The 14478-nt window shown below is 44.1% G+C and overlaps 2 protein-coding genes across 4 annotated transcripts in view; one reads left to right on the top strand and one right to left on the bottom strand.

Moving 5' to 3' along the window:
* The window catches only part of grb2b (growth factor receptor-bound protein 2b), a 43159-nt gene extending 38055 nt beyond the window's left edge, over positions 1 to 5104 (bottom strand). For 2 of the 3 annotated variants that reach the window (XR_010795173.1, XM_066642141.1), the window contains exons 1-2: positions 4593 to 5104; positions 2178 to 2474 (exon numbers count right to left, since the gene is read on the bottom strand). Coding sequence is in view for 2 of the 3 variants with exons in the window: in XM_066642141.1 (XP_066498238.1) it covers positions 2178 to 2255 (78 nt within the window). In the remaining variant the exon portion in view is untranslated. Of the gene's footprint in view, positions 1 to 2177; positions 2475 to 4356; positions 4456 to 4592 lie in introns of those variants that run through there. The other variant, XM_066642142.1, reaches the window with a different exon arrangement.
* A 5872-nt stretch (positions 5105 to 10976) lies between these two features.
* Positions 10977 to 13931, top strand: mchr1b (melanin-concentrating hormone receptor 1b). Its single transcript, XM_066642906.1, has 3 exons — positions 10977 to 11074; positions 11263 to 11360; positions 12386 to 13931. The coding sequence occupies exons 2-3, from the start codon at positions 11291 to 11293 to the stop codon at positions 13399 to 13401; spliced, it is 1086 nt and encodes a 361-aa protein (XP_066499003.1). The 5' UTR covers positions 10977 to 11074; positions 11263 to 11290; the 3' UTR covers positions 13402 to 13931.
* Positions 13932 to 14478: the final 547 nt, after the last annotated feature.

Below are 14478 nucleotides of genomic sequence, written 5' to 3'. Positions count from 1 at the left end.
TGTGAAGGCACCATTAATGCTGAAAGGTACAAACAGGTTTGGGAGCAACATACGCTGCCATCCAAGCAACGTCTTTTTCAGAGACATCTCTGCTTATTTCAGCAAGACAATGCCAAGCCACATTCTGCACGTTACAGCAGCATGGCTTCGTAGTAAAAAAGTTCTGGTACTAGACTGGTCTATCTGCAGTCCAGACCTGTATAAAGTTTAAAGTTTATCTGTTTGAACATAAAATATCTTGTCTTTGTAGCGTATTCAATTGAATACAGGTTGTAAAGTATTTGCATATCACCGTATTCTGTGTTTATCTACGTTTTACACAACTTCCTTGGAATCAGGGCTGTATTATTATTCTATTACATATGTGTAAAAACGAAGGGAAATGGACTGTGTGTGTGTTTGTGTGTATGCACACACACACAGTCCACTACCCTCATTTTGCATTCACATGAGTGTCATCTGCATCTTCCGGTCTGAGGTGCGGCTGTTGTCAGCTGCCATCAAGAATCAGGATCAAACAATGTCCAGAACGGGATCAGCAAATTGCAGGCTCAAGGTTTAGCCTTTACAGTGTTTACAAATGTCTAGTAATTTCCATAAAAAACATAAATGAGAAGAAAAACAATATTTGTGAAGGGTGGGGGTGGGGCTTACAAAAGGGCCATAAAACCAGCATTTTGATCAAAAACTACATGAATGTATTATCTACATTTTACACTGAAAGCTGTAATATGTATCCTGCTGTATGTTTACATTTTTACATCATCGTATATTTTTGTTGTGTTTATTTTTAAGCTTTTGTTTTCCACATAAATCAGATTTCCATCCATTCTCAAAGTATTGTTTTCTTCAGACGTACAACACTGTTACATAAGTATTATCTAACAATTGTCATAAAACATAAAATCCCATCGAGGTTGTACTAATGGTTTGAGTAATCCTTTACAAAACGATAAGTCTGCTGGGCTGCATCTTACTTTGTCTCGCTTGTAATTCACTACTCCCAGATCAAGCCATCAATTCAAGGAGGAGGAAGATAAAAGGACATAATATATGTGGAGCGCTTATGTTGTTGTCTTTACCGAAGATCCTATGACGTCCAATGAGAGGGATTACAACGATTGCATTTAAATCTCAGAGCACTGGAGTCGAAACCCTTTTCTACACCAAGCCGTATAATCCAGCTCAAATGAGGCAGCTTTGAAGACTTTTTAGGCACAGCACACTTTTGCACAGCGGGGCAATGACCTGCAATCTCAAGGGCCAGATAGATTAACAAAAAAAAAAATACAACAAAGATAAGCATTCAGCCATTAAAGCAAAGAGAAGTGGAACTGCTGTTCCTCTGTCTAATTTCAACATAAGGAATCTAAGTGAAGCAATGAGCAACACGTCTCTGCTGTTACGTTGTGAACAGCAGGCAGAACGACTCCTTGAATTCGTCAGAAGAAATGCTGCTTTAGTGTTACGTTTCACAAAGGTGGAAGTGTACTTACACGGACAAAAGATTTCGGTATTGTCACCACAACACATGCTCAGAGAATGGCACTGCTGGGTATTGTTTGAATGATTGTTTACACTTTTACTTCAAAGCACATGAATAAATATTTATATGAAGCTTGTTCTTCAGACAAATACACGCTGAATCCAAAAGTAGTAAAGTGCCAGGTCAGCTGACATGTTGTTAATAGAAATGAAAGTAAACTACAGAGAACACTTTTGTGCTAAATGATATATATTGTAAAAATAAATTGACCTATTCACATTCAATATCTTTGTATATCTTCATTATCTTCACCTCCAGCTCATACCAAGAAACTGTGCATTTACGTTTGATGACAACTCACATGTTAAAGCTTGTGTTATTGGACCGATCCATAAAATACAGAACACATTCTCCTAAAAACAACCTTCCATTTATATTCTGCAGGTACCTGCGTGCCCACATCAAACACAAACGTCTAATTCTCGCATAAACATTATTTTCTAACCCTTAACGTTGTTTAATTGTACTAAATTAAATTGAGAGAACAGGTTAAAACTATGAAGACATTTAAAAACACTTTCAGGAAAATGGTGGGTCTGTCCCAGGGGCTAAACTCACCTCAAGCACTGCGTCACACACGTGGACTCTCAATGTGAATAATGGTAAAGGCAAAAAAGAGGAGTTTAATTACCTTTAGTATCTCTCCACGTTTAAAACTTAGCTCGTCATCTGCTGTTGCTTTGAAATCATACTTGGCAATGGCCTCCATATTTCAGCGTGATGGACACCTAGAAGCGGACCGGTGGAAAGCGTCTGTTTTGGGGAGTTTGTTTCTCCTATGGTTGATTGAATTTAGACAAAAGATGCCTCAAGTGTGAACACAAGGGTAGATCCAGGACAACACGCTGCACCAGATGTGGCTCACTCCTCTGGTCTCTGACCCGTGTCTTTCCGTCTGGATCCTCGCATAAATCTAAATGCGAGGCGCCTGCAAGTGAAAGAAACGTGTAAATAACAGTGACAGCGAAGCTAAAAAGGAACAGATTGAATAAACGCTCTTCAATGGACCGCGCCCACGATACGACTGCTATTAAAAAGCCAGCGCTCCCTGTGAAGAGGAAGGAAGCCCGTCTGCCTGACGTTTCCAGCGACCAACTGTGTTCTCTCAGCGACGCGCAGCGTCCAATCTGCGAAGAGCCCAGATTAAAAAACAAGGCCCAATAGGGTGGAAAACCACCAAGAGAAAGACACACGATTGGCTACAGGCGTCTTGCCATTAGACCAGTAGCTGGTCAGAACTACGCAGCCCCCAAAAAAGAAGAAAGACGGAGCCGATGACGACATGGCCCAAATGCACCGGCCCTGGGCATTACGGCTCTTTCCAGGGAGTCACTTCAAAACACGTACCGACTCTTTACCGACCTCGCACAGGACTCCACACCGAGCAGCAATGTTTTTGTTGCAACATCCCCGAATTTAGAAGCATGATAATTTATTTTCAAAAAGACGTCAATACCCTCTAATTACCCAACGAACATGCCATGACTCGAAGTCAAACGTTGAGAAATAGATTCACTGAGTGAATTTTAAGAGGCTGGACTAAACTGAACAGACTGAAATAAGCAAAGCTGAAATAAGCGAAACAGACGACGTAGGTGACAACACATGCCATCTGCCAAGAACAGAAACATCGCGAGGGAAGAGCCAGAACGTTAACATTACACGCAGGAGGGCCACTTCAGCTCCAGCTTTCTAGATCAATTCGTCTAATCTTCATTTACAAAACAAATAAAAACGTCTCTTCAACGTGAATCGCTTCGCAACATTCACTGACAATGGACACGTCTCTTGCACACACGTATAGAAAGATCAGATAAGTGCGAATGACGAGATTCAATCTTCAGTTCATGTATCGAAATTAAATGTTACTTCAACGTTACAGTGACAAATCTACAACGTAGACAGCTATTATTATTATCTTATTTGTAAATTATTTTATGTTATTATCGGTTTCAGACTACATAATTGACACCATGTGATGATAGTAACACTTTAATAAATGACAAAAGGCCACATTACTTTTCTAATGCAGACATTTGACAAACGCGCAAATCACAGCCGACTGCGCAGTTCAGCCAGAAGCATATTATCACACATTTATAACGCAAAAAAACTACCCGCCCAAATGGCAGACTATTATTTCAACTTTTTTGAAACATTAAATAAACACGGCGACGAATCACGAACAGAAAACGTGTCGTTATAAAGTCTCTGAAAACTCAAATGAACGTTTGCCTCCGTCCGCTAACGGTATGAACCAGAATGTTCCATTAGCAGACGTTAATTTATCACCATACACACTCCCTAATCACATTAATCCATGTTTTAAGGTTCTTTGAACACTTTTGTCCTTTGTCAACTTCACAAAGAGTGAATAACTAGCACGGACAAAAAGACTGAGAGCCTAGTTGAGGTTTAATAGTAGAGCCCCAGTCGCTAGCTTTCCCCAGCTAGCAGAGTCCCACCGTGCAGGCTCCGTCCCAAACAACTCCTCTCTCCCCCCGTAGGGCGCTCAGCGGAGACCACGAAATAACGATTTCTACAGAAATACCTGAATTAAATCCTTTTATATTAATTCAAAAGCTGTATATGCTTTCTAGCGTAGTGTTTCAAATGAACTCTCACAGCATAGCTAGCTACATACCGCGCACTATGTAGCACGTAGCGATCCGTTTGGAACATACCCCGACAATATTTTTATCGTTGTGCCACCGCGCTAACGTGGCACATCTTCACAGAGAAAGACTCAGAAAAACGACGAAAATAACAAGTAAACTGGACCACTGTGAACGTGTGAATATGATCCCCACCGCAGGTTGTGGCCGCTCCAGGAAGCGGAATCCCTCGACACAAGGGACACACCGCTAGCGGGGAGCTAACATTAACGACTCCGCGGGCCGCCGACAAACTCCAGCGCTAAAGTTAGCTTGTTTTGCTAAATCTGCGTTAGCTCGAGTGCTAACGTTATCAAATGCTGAGGAGCGTAGACAAGCGTTAACGGTTTGGCATTAATTCAGCGAAGAGCTTAGTAACAATATTTACTCACTGTGGTGAATTCGCCGTTTTTCTCTCTATGTACACCCCCCTCGATATGATGCTGGGACGCCGAGTAAGTCCCCGCAGACTGAGCTCAGTGAGGCCGTTTCTCAGAGAGAGAGCCGCGGTCAGACGCTTGTTGGGCTTCGCCTGGTTCTGTTAGAGCTGGTTTCCGCTTCCTCGCAGAAAACCTCTCACTGATTTACAGGTCTATTCTGCCCCCGACCGACCGCTCTCTAACTCACACCACAGCGAAATCACATCACTGCCAGTAATGAGTCAAGAACACAGTCATAGACACGGATATAACTCAGTGAGAAAAGAGTCAAACCGTTTCTCTCACGAGGTTAACGACAGACCGTCACAACCTACGTATATATATATATTCAGACAGTTCGAAAGCTGGGACAAAGCCTCACAGTTTCTGAATACTCACTAACCATAAACTAATCACGAATAAAAGCTAACTGGCTAAAGGCGGCTGTCATTAACTACTCTACCCGAACCCACTGACTGACACCGGCCGTGTTCAGAAACCCTAAGCCGCTCTCTGACTGGTACCTGCCATTAGCCCTTCACTAACCCCAACCCACTGAGTGGCAGCTGCAATGCAAAATTCACTAAAACGTACAGAGTGGCTGAGTGGCAGTTGTCAATACCTGTCCACTAACACTATCCCAGATGCTGACTGCCAGCTGCCACTAACTGAGCTGAATTATTTGGAGGAAAATAAAGATAAACCAGGCCTGCCCTAAAACTAATCTCAATACAGGCTGAATACCACACAGAGGTTAAAACATTTTTAAGATTTGCATAAGTTTTGTTTATCTTGATGTCTACTGCTATTAAATGTGTTGGTGCTTTACTCACCACCCTCAACCCCCTCGTCCATCCATCCATCCATTATCTGTAACCGCTTATCCAATTTAGGGTCGCGGGGGGTCCAGAGCCTACCTGGAATCATTGGGCGCAAGGCGGGAATACACCCTGGAGGGGGCGCCAGTCCTTCACAGGGCAACACAGACACACACACACTCACACCTACGGACACTTTCGAGTCGCCAATCCACCTGCAACGTGTGTTTTTGGACTGTGGGAGGAAACCGGAGCACCCGGAGGAAACCCACGCGGACACGGGGAGAACACACCAACTCCTCACAGACAGTCACCCGGAGCGGGAATCGAACCCACAACCCGAGGCCCCTGGAGCTGTGTGACTGCGACACCTACCTGCTGCTCCACCGTGCCGCCCAACCCCCTCGTGTTGTTCTGATATACATCCCAGTAAACAAGGAACGTCCCTGGAAGTAGTCTGTAAGTCAAGGACATATTTTAAACGTCAATGGACGTCCAAAATACATCTAATACTCGTCTTTTCAATGTCTGCGTTTGGACGTCTTTTCAACTTTCATTTTCAACCTTAAGAGAACGTTGATTAGACGGCAGTCATTACGTTATTTCAACGTTGAATCAACGGCTAAACGTTTACTGGGATGTATTCAGATACACATTTCTCATTTGACACTGGCCCATATTTTGCTTAGTACCACAAAACTATTGTTGTGTCTTGGTTGTTTAATATGATGTATTTGATGTAATGTTGTTTTTGATAAAGTTTGCTGACGTCACTGAGTTTCACTGTTTCAATAATTGGTTCAGTTCAGTGACGTGAGTTAGATATATTTTTCTCCTTCTGTTTTTACAGATGATAATATGTGTACTTGCATATAACAGATACAAAATTAATATAGATTTAAATATAATTTACTGCTTTTATGTGTGACTTTTCCTACAACCCACTTTGTGAACGAATCCCTTGTGAGGAGAGACCTTTTTTCTTCATCTGCTCATTTGGTAGTTGACAAATGTAGTATCTCACAGCCTCACTAACAGTAATAGCTTATGTAATGTCCCTGAAGTGTGCTATAGTCACCAGAATGGGTTTCTGTGCCCAACGGTACAATCCATTAAAGTCTAAAGCATGTGGATAATTACTAAGACACCATAACAAATGTAGTGCACAGCAGCCTTTATAGTTTCATTATAGGGGCTGTCTGACAGTGGATATTCTTCCTTTCTTTTTTTCAAATCAATCCCACAAACTGCAAAAGATACAGAATATCAAATCCCCAGCCTCTGGCACAGTTTATGAGCTCAGTTGTTTTAGTTACTAGGAAGATTAGTCTATACATGCTACACTTTGTCTATATTATTTTAAAGAACCATGTACATATATTTTTAGGATTGCAGACTCTGTTTCTATACCGAACTAACAGAAGCCATAAAACAACATGGTTTTAAACCAAATTAAATCACATTCTTAAATGAACACCAAAACGGAATGAACAGACCATACTTAAGCCTCATGAACTCAGTATAGGATGCGTTTGTGGGCAGCATGGTGGCTTGGTGATTAGCATGTTCACCTCAGCACTGCGGAGGTTCAAGTCTCATCTGGGTTAAGGTCCCTGGTTTACTCCAAAAACATGGAGGTTAGGTGAATTAGCTGCTCTTTACAAAACCTGCCCCAGTGTGAGTGAATGAGTGTGTGTGTGTGTGTGTCTGAATGTAATTATGCCCAGAAATGGATGGTCACTGTATCCTGTGTGTACCCATTAGCAGCTGCTGCAGTCCTTTAGGCGGATGGTTCTGTGGAGTGTTGAGTGTAAAAGTGTTGTTATGGGTCTAGAAAGGTGCAATATAAATGTAACTGTAAATAAATAAATAAATTAAACATCTTCCTTTATGAGAATTTGTAAAGAGCGTGATGTAAGCACATCATAAATTAGTTTCAACAAGGTAAACAAGAAAACAGTCACGATAGAGACATCAAATCAGACTGTATTTTCTTTCATATTTTATATAACCGCATAAAGCATGTTAGCCTTGCTTGGAGAATAGACAAGGCCTTAGTGGGACACACATTTATGAAATGAGGATTTGATGCAAATTGAGAAGAGTTTTGAAACAGTTCTGTGGGATTGTCACTCGAGGCTTAAGTGTCCAGCCATGGGGGGAATTTCAGCTTTTGAAAATATCTCCAGTAGTACAAGTAAATTACATTTTAAGCACTGCTCTCTCAGTCTTCACAATCTTACAACTTTGTCAAAATGATAACGTATGGGATGTTCTGCCATTGCCTCTTTATTGTCAGGGGGTATTGTCATTGTAAGTGGTAAGCTTCTGCAGGCTTTAACGTTGATTAAATGACTGAATCTTAAAGCATTGTTGGAAGCAGCTATGACCCGCTGTGCTATTGCTAATGCTAGTGTGTTGGACTGTCATCAAAACATCAAGACTCATTCATTCATTGACTGAAACCACTTTTCCAGTTCAGGGTCACGGTGGGTCCCGAGCCTACCCGGAATCACTGGGTGCAAGGCAAGAACACACCCTGGAGGGGGCGCCAGTCCTTCACAGGGCAACATATACACACACACACACACACACGGACACTTTTGAGTCAACAATCCACTTACCAACGTGTGTTTTTGGCCCGTGGGAGGAAACCCATGCGGACACTGGGAGAACACATCACACTCCTCTCAGACAGTCACCCGGAGGAAACCCACGCAGACACAGGGAGAACACACCACACTCCTCTCAGACAGTCACCTGGAGGAAACCCACACAGACACAGGGAGAACACACCACACTCCTCACAGACAGTCACCCGGAGGAAACCCACGCAGACACAGGGAGAACACACCACACTCCTCACAGACAGTCACCTGGAGGAAACCCATGCAGACACAGGGAGAACACACCACACTCCTCACAGACAGTCACCCGGAGGAAACCCACGTGGACACAGAGAGAACACACCACACTCCTCACAGACAGTCACCTGGAGGAAACCCACGCAGACACGGGGAGAACACACCACACTCCTCTCAGACAGTCACCTGGAGGAAACCCACACAGACACAGGGAGAACACACCACACTCCTCACAGACAGTCACCTGGAGGAAACCCACGCAGACACAGGGAGAACACACCACACTCCTCTCAGACAGTCACCTGGAGGAAACCCACACAGACACAGGGAGAACACACCACACTCCTCACAGACAGTCACCTGGAGGAAACCCACACAGACACAGGGAGAACATACCACACTCCTCACAGACAGTCACCCGGAGGAAACCCACGCAGACACAGGGATAACACACCACACTCCTCACAGACAGTCACCCGGAGGAAACCCACGCAGACACAGGGATAACACACCACACTCCTCACAGACAGTCACCCGGAGGAAACCCACGCAGACACGGGGATAACACACCACACTCCTCACAGACAGTCACCCGGAGGAAACCCACGCAGACACAGGGAGAACACACCACACTCCTCACAGACAGTCACCCGGAGGAAACCCACGCAGACACAGAGAGAACACACCACACTCCTCACAGACAGTCACCCGGAGGAAACCCACACAGACACAGGGAGAACACACCACACTCCTCACAGACAGTCACCCGGAGGAAACCCACACAGACACAGGGAGAACACACCACACTCCTCACAGACAGTCACCCGGAGTGGGACTCGAACCCACAAACTCCAGGTCCCTGTCTGTGAGGAGTGTGGTGTGTTCTCTCTGTGTCTGTGTGAGTTTCCTCCGGGTGATTGTCTGTGAGGAGTGTGGTGTGTTCTCCCTGTGTCCGCGTGGGTTTCCTCTGGGTGTTCCGGTTTCCTCCCACAGTCCAAAAACACACGTTGGTAGGTGGATTGGCGACTCAAAAGTGTCCGTAGGTGTGAGTGTGTGAGTGAATGTGTGTGAGTGTGTGTTGCCCTGTGAAGGACTGGCGCCCCCTCCAGGGTGTATTCCCGCCTTGTGCCCAATGATTCCAGGTAGGCTCTGGACCCACCGCGACCCTGAACTGGATAAGGGTTACAGATAATGAATGAATTCAAATGTTTTTATCATTTGCAAAATATATCAAGTGGGGCACAAATCTGAATTTTTGTTCTGCTGTTCACACAGTCTGTATAATTTGACCTATATCTGACATCAGTCTGAACAGATCTCCCTCTTGAAATAACCCGCATGCGTAAAGGACGATGCTTCAGGCGCTGACCAGAAGAAAATATGCGTCTGATTCATACAAAGCACTTTCGTTTTTGAACTGAAGGAATGGGACCGGGCGGTGCAGCGCTGTATCACAGAACCTCCTTTTCTTTGTGAGCTCTCTGTGAAAGACAGAGTCTTAACTAAAGACTGTAAAGAATATGAAAAGGTGAACGGATGTGTCTTTCGCTCGAATCGCACATTTCCGGGTCTCTCACGAACACTAAAGAGAACGAGACAAGCCCCGACATGAGTTTAATATTTCCATGATCCATAGTTATACAGCTTCATACCGAAATGAACAATAAAAAACTGATATAGAACGACTACAAAAGAAGCTTTTCTCTTCTTTGTTTTTTATTAAAAAACTTGAAACTTGAAAAAATGCCACATTTTAGCACTTTTCCATTCACAGTCCAATTTACAGTTTTCTCCTTCATTAGGTTCTTTTTGTTATTCTTTATAAATAGATAGATGGACGTCCAAAATTCATCTTAATAAGTTAGTTAAGTGGTGACCAATCGAAAACGTAATGACTGCCGTCTAATCAACGTTCTCTCAAGGTTGAAAATGAACGTTGAAAAGACGTCCAAACACAGACATTGAAAAGACGACTATTAGACGTATTTTGGACGTCCGTTGACGTTATTAATTGGTCCCGAAATAAATGACTTGTATAAAACGCGTTTTGGACGTCCACTGACGTTATCAATTGTTCACCACTTAACTAACTTATTAAGATGGATTTTGGACGTCCATTGACGTTTAAAATATGTCCTTGACGGACAGACTACTTTTAGACCTATTCTGAACGTCCAGGGACGTCCCTTGTTTACTGGGAGGATTATCTCACAGACGTTTGTTTTGAATAGCATTGTGTATAATTTGTTATAACTGACATGAAAGCTATAACGTTCATTAAACGTGTTTAATGACGCTTCAGCCGCAGTCTGCTGACACCATGAGCTCCTTGTGAAGGAGGAGACTGCTGAACTCTCCAGAAACTGCTGTCTGGTTGGTGGGAGATGGAGAGCTCAATAAGCCACATATGAGCCACGTTCCCCGTTTATTCCCCGTTAAAGAGGCGCTGACTGCAGGGAGTGTGTTTGAGTGAGAGGCGGAGCAGAGCCTGCGTTCATTCAGGTCCTCTCCACTCTCTCACACACAGAGTAACGAGGAGAGGGAGAGAGAGAGAGAGAGAGGGAGAGGGAGAGGGAGAGAGGGAGAGGGAGAGAGGGAGAGGGAGAGGGAGAGAGAGAGAGGGAGAGGGAGATAGATAGATAGAGAGAGAGAGAGAGAGAGAGAGAGAGAGAGAGAGAAGGCGTCAAAGCTGAACATGAGGAGAAATACTCTAACTCGTGCGAGGTAATCTCAACGTCTCCGCGATGTGAAACGGAGAGAGCTCTGGGAGAAGGTAAGTTCACATTCCTCACCAGCGTTTATTTCAGTTTATTGCTGTGTGCAGTTATCCACACTGTTGTAGTCAGTGACTTTTTTTTGTTTTGGTATTTGAAGGTTGAAAGACATTTTCCTTATTCATTTCTCCCACCACTGCCAGTCTGCAAAAAAGAAATGACTTTATTTATTGATTCATCATGACAGTTGCTCAAGTAGGTCGCTCCGGCTGGAGATGGATTTCATCAGCGATCCCGATGATAATTCCAGCCTCCAGTTTAATTCTTCTCGGATTGTTCAAGCAGGTGATGCCTTATTTTTTTTATTCCATTCCTGATCTGTTTGTGATTTTTAAAACCCATTGCTTTGCATTCTAGAGGAATTTATACATGGAGAAATACCTTTAGATTCCAAAGCCTGCTGAATGATAAAAGGGAAGCTGTTTGTTTTTTTGTTTTGACCTGATTCTAGAATGTTATACACGCAGAAAATAAACCAGCTCAGTGTATAATCAGCAGAAACACTAAAACTAAAAGACTGAAGGTTTGGATGTGGAAATTATGCTCCCAATTGATTGAATTCCAAACAGATTAGTATCAACCCAGTTAAACAAGGAACGTCCCTGGACGTTCAAAATAAGTCTAAAAGTAGTCTGTCCGTCAAGGACATATTTTAAACGTCAATGGACGTCCAAAATCTATCTTAATAAGTTAGTTAAGTGGTGACCAATCGTATATAACGTCAGTGGACGTCCAAAACGCGTTTTATACAAGTAATTTATTTCGGGACCAATTAATAACGTCAATGGACGTCCAAAATACGTCTAACAGTCGTCTTTTCAGTGTCTGTGTTTGGACGTCTTTTCAACTTTCACTTTCAACCTTAAGAGAACGTTGATTAGACGGCAGTCATTACGTTATTTCAACGTTGAATCAACGGCTAATTGTTTACTGGGAAATCACTTTTCAGGTCATGCAGGCTATTTTAGTAGACCCCCAAATCAAGGGCCCCCCACACTTTCTTGGCTTGTGATCTACGTTTTAGAGAGCACAACTCAAACCTAGTGGGCTTCTATGTTTAATTATATTCTTGTTTGAAAAGGCTGTTTCCCATTATTTAAATGAGGCACAGTTGACCAAATTGCATGGTGTGCTTGACCGGCTAATCAAAACTGATTCATGGGCCACCCCTGCCCTAGATTCACTTGGTGAAAACATAATGCACTCGTTTCGGAAAAGCCCATCCAAAATTAAGTTTGGTAACCTGCTAAACTGCAGGATTGCATGGAAATCAACCCACAAACCTTAAAGTGTCTTTTGTGCTTCTGCAGAGATCGGCGAGCCCTACCGCAATGTTCTCATGCCGAGCATCTACGGAGTCATCTGCTTCGTGGGGATAGTTGGGAACTGCATCGTCATCTACACCATTGTGAAAAAGACCAAGTTTCGGGCTCAGCAGACCGTACCTGACATCTTCATCTTCAGCCTGTCCATTGTGGACCTGCTCTTCCTTCTGGGCATGCCGTTCCTCATCCACCAGCTGGTGGGAAATGGCTCCTGGTGTTTTGGAGCCACCATGTGCACCGTGATCACCGCACTGGACTCCAACAGCCAGATAGTCAGCACGTACATCCTTACGGTCATGACGCTGGACCGATACTTGGCGACTGTTCACCCTATTCGCTTCAACCATGTGCGCACCCCGTGTATGGCTGTCTCTATGGTCAGCCTGGTGTGGATATTGTCCCTGCTCTCCATCACTCCTGTCTGGATGTACGCTGGCCTCATGCCTCTGCGAGATGGCTCTGTGGGCTGCGCCCTTCTACTTCCCAACCCGGCCACCGACACGTACTGGTTCACACTCTACCAGTTCGTGCTGGCCTTCGCTTTGCCGCTGGTGGTGATTTGCGTGGTCTTCTTCAAGATCCTCAAGAACATGGCCGCCACCGTCGCCCCTCTCCCGCAGCGCAGTCTTCGCGTCCGCACTCGGAAGGTTACACGCATGGCGGTGGCCATCTGCTTGGCTTTCTTCATCTGCTGGGCTCCGTATTACATTCTACAGCTGGCCCACCTTGGAGTGCAGCGGCCAAGCTTTGCCTTCGTCTACGCTTACAACATTGCCATTAGTATGGGATACGCCAACAGCTGCATTAACCCTCTTCTGTACATTATGCTAAGCGAGACTTTCAAGAGGCAGTTCATTGTGGCCATCCAGCTGGGCCACAGGGATTTGCGGGTCGACCCAGGGATGCCGGATGGCAGCGTGAGCGTACGCTTGGCACCCGACGGAGCGCAGCAGTCTCAGTCCTCCAGAGAGCTCTTGCCCGTCACGGTAGCTGTGCACTGAGAAATCCTAAGCCATGGTAAGCATCCCACCGCTCCACAGGAGGCTAAGAAGGAACCCTGGGGAGTTGGGATAAGCCATAGAGAAAAGAACACATTGAAGATGTCAGTAATGAGAACGGCCAAAAAGAAAAAAAAAAACCTCATGTGAACATGTGAGAACACTCGCGAGCATTCTTTCATGCCACATGTTATAGAAAAGGCTGCTCTTGCTTTGCTTGTCACAGATGAAGCTCCTTCAAAGACACTTCAGGTTCTTGGAGTTGAAAAGCATATCTCTTAATCAGGACTGAGAAAGATTGAGAAAGAAGCATGGCTGGGCCTTGAATACACAAGCAGCTGCCAATAATTCCTCAGATCCTACATCATCAAGATGTAGGTTACGGAAAGACAGTGCGTAAAGAACAGCAACATATGTCATATCTTCCCTGGCTCTGTGTCTGCACAACTCTCAAAGTATGTTGTTCTGTGTTGGCATAGAATGTAAAGGTGTAAATAAAAAATTCACTTTTAAATGTGGGAAGTGAGAGGCACAAACGGATTCCTCTGGGACTGAGGCATTTTTTTTTATCACCACAACCAGGTTAGTGGCATCAAAACCAATCCGTCCCAGCCCTCCAAATATATTTGTGTCTATTATTTATATGTAGCACAAGATGTGTTTTCTGATCATGTTAAATCGAGTCTTCTAGGAGCTTTATTATAATTCCTGGTTCCAATAAGAAGATTCACACAGGCTCAAAAAAGAAGTGGAACCTGATTAAATGAAGCTTCAGGAATGGGTGGTTTGCTTTTAAAGCAGGTATTTGCCGGACACCGTGTTTTGTTGTCTGCTGATTGCATGTCAGGTCTGTGCAGTCGTGTGATTTGGCCGAGGGCAGAGACAGACACCCTTATTTAAAAGCTGTCTGCTTCCCGGAAGAGAGGACTGATGACAGTTCAAAGGAGTCTAGGTTGGTGTTGATGTCTTTTAACCCTTGTAGTTATTGTTGGCGTCCCTATGTCTGGCAACACTTTCAATATCAATTAATGACATGCACTTGTTTTTCTCTCTTGCAGTTCATTGATGATTGGCGGCAAA

This window comes from Hoplias malabaricus, chromosome 13 (genome assembly GCF_029633855.1).
Source record: "Hoplias malabaricus isolate fHopMal1 chromosome 13, fHopMal1.hap1, whole genome shotgun sequence".
In the NCBI taxonomy this organism is placed as follows: domain Eukaryota; kingdom Metazoa; phylum Chordata; class Actinopteri; order Characiformes; family Erythrinidae; genus Hoplias; species Hoplias malabaricus.
Note: the sequence above shows the minus strand (reverse complement) of the source record. Positions and strands in the feature narration are given on the sequence as shown.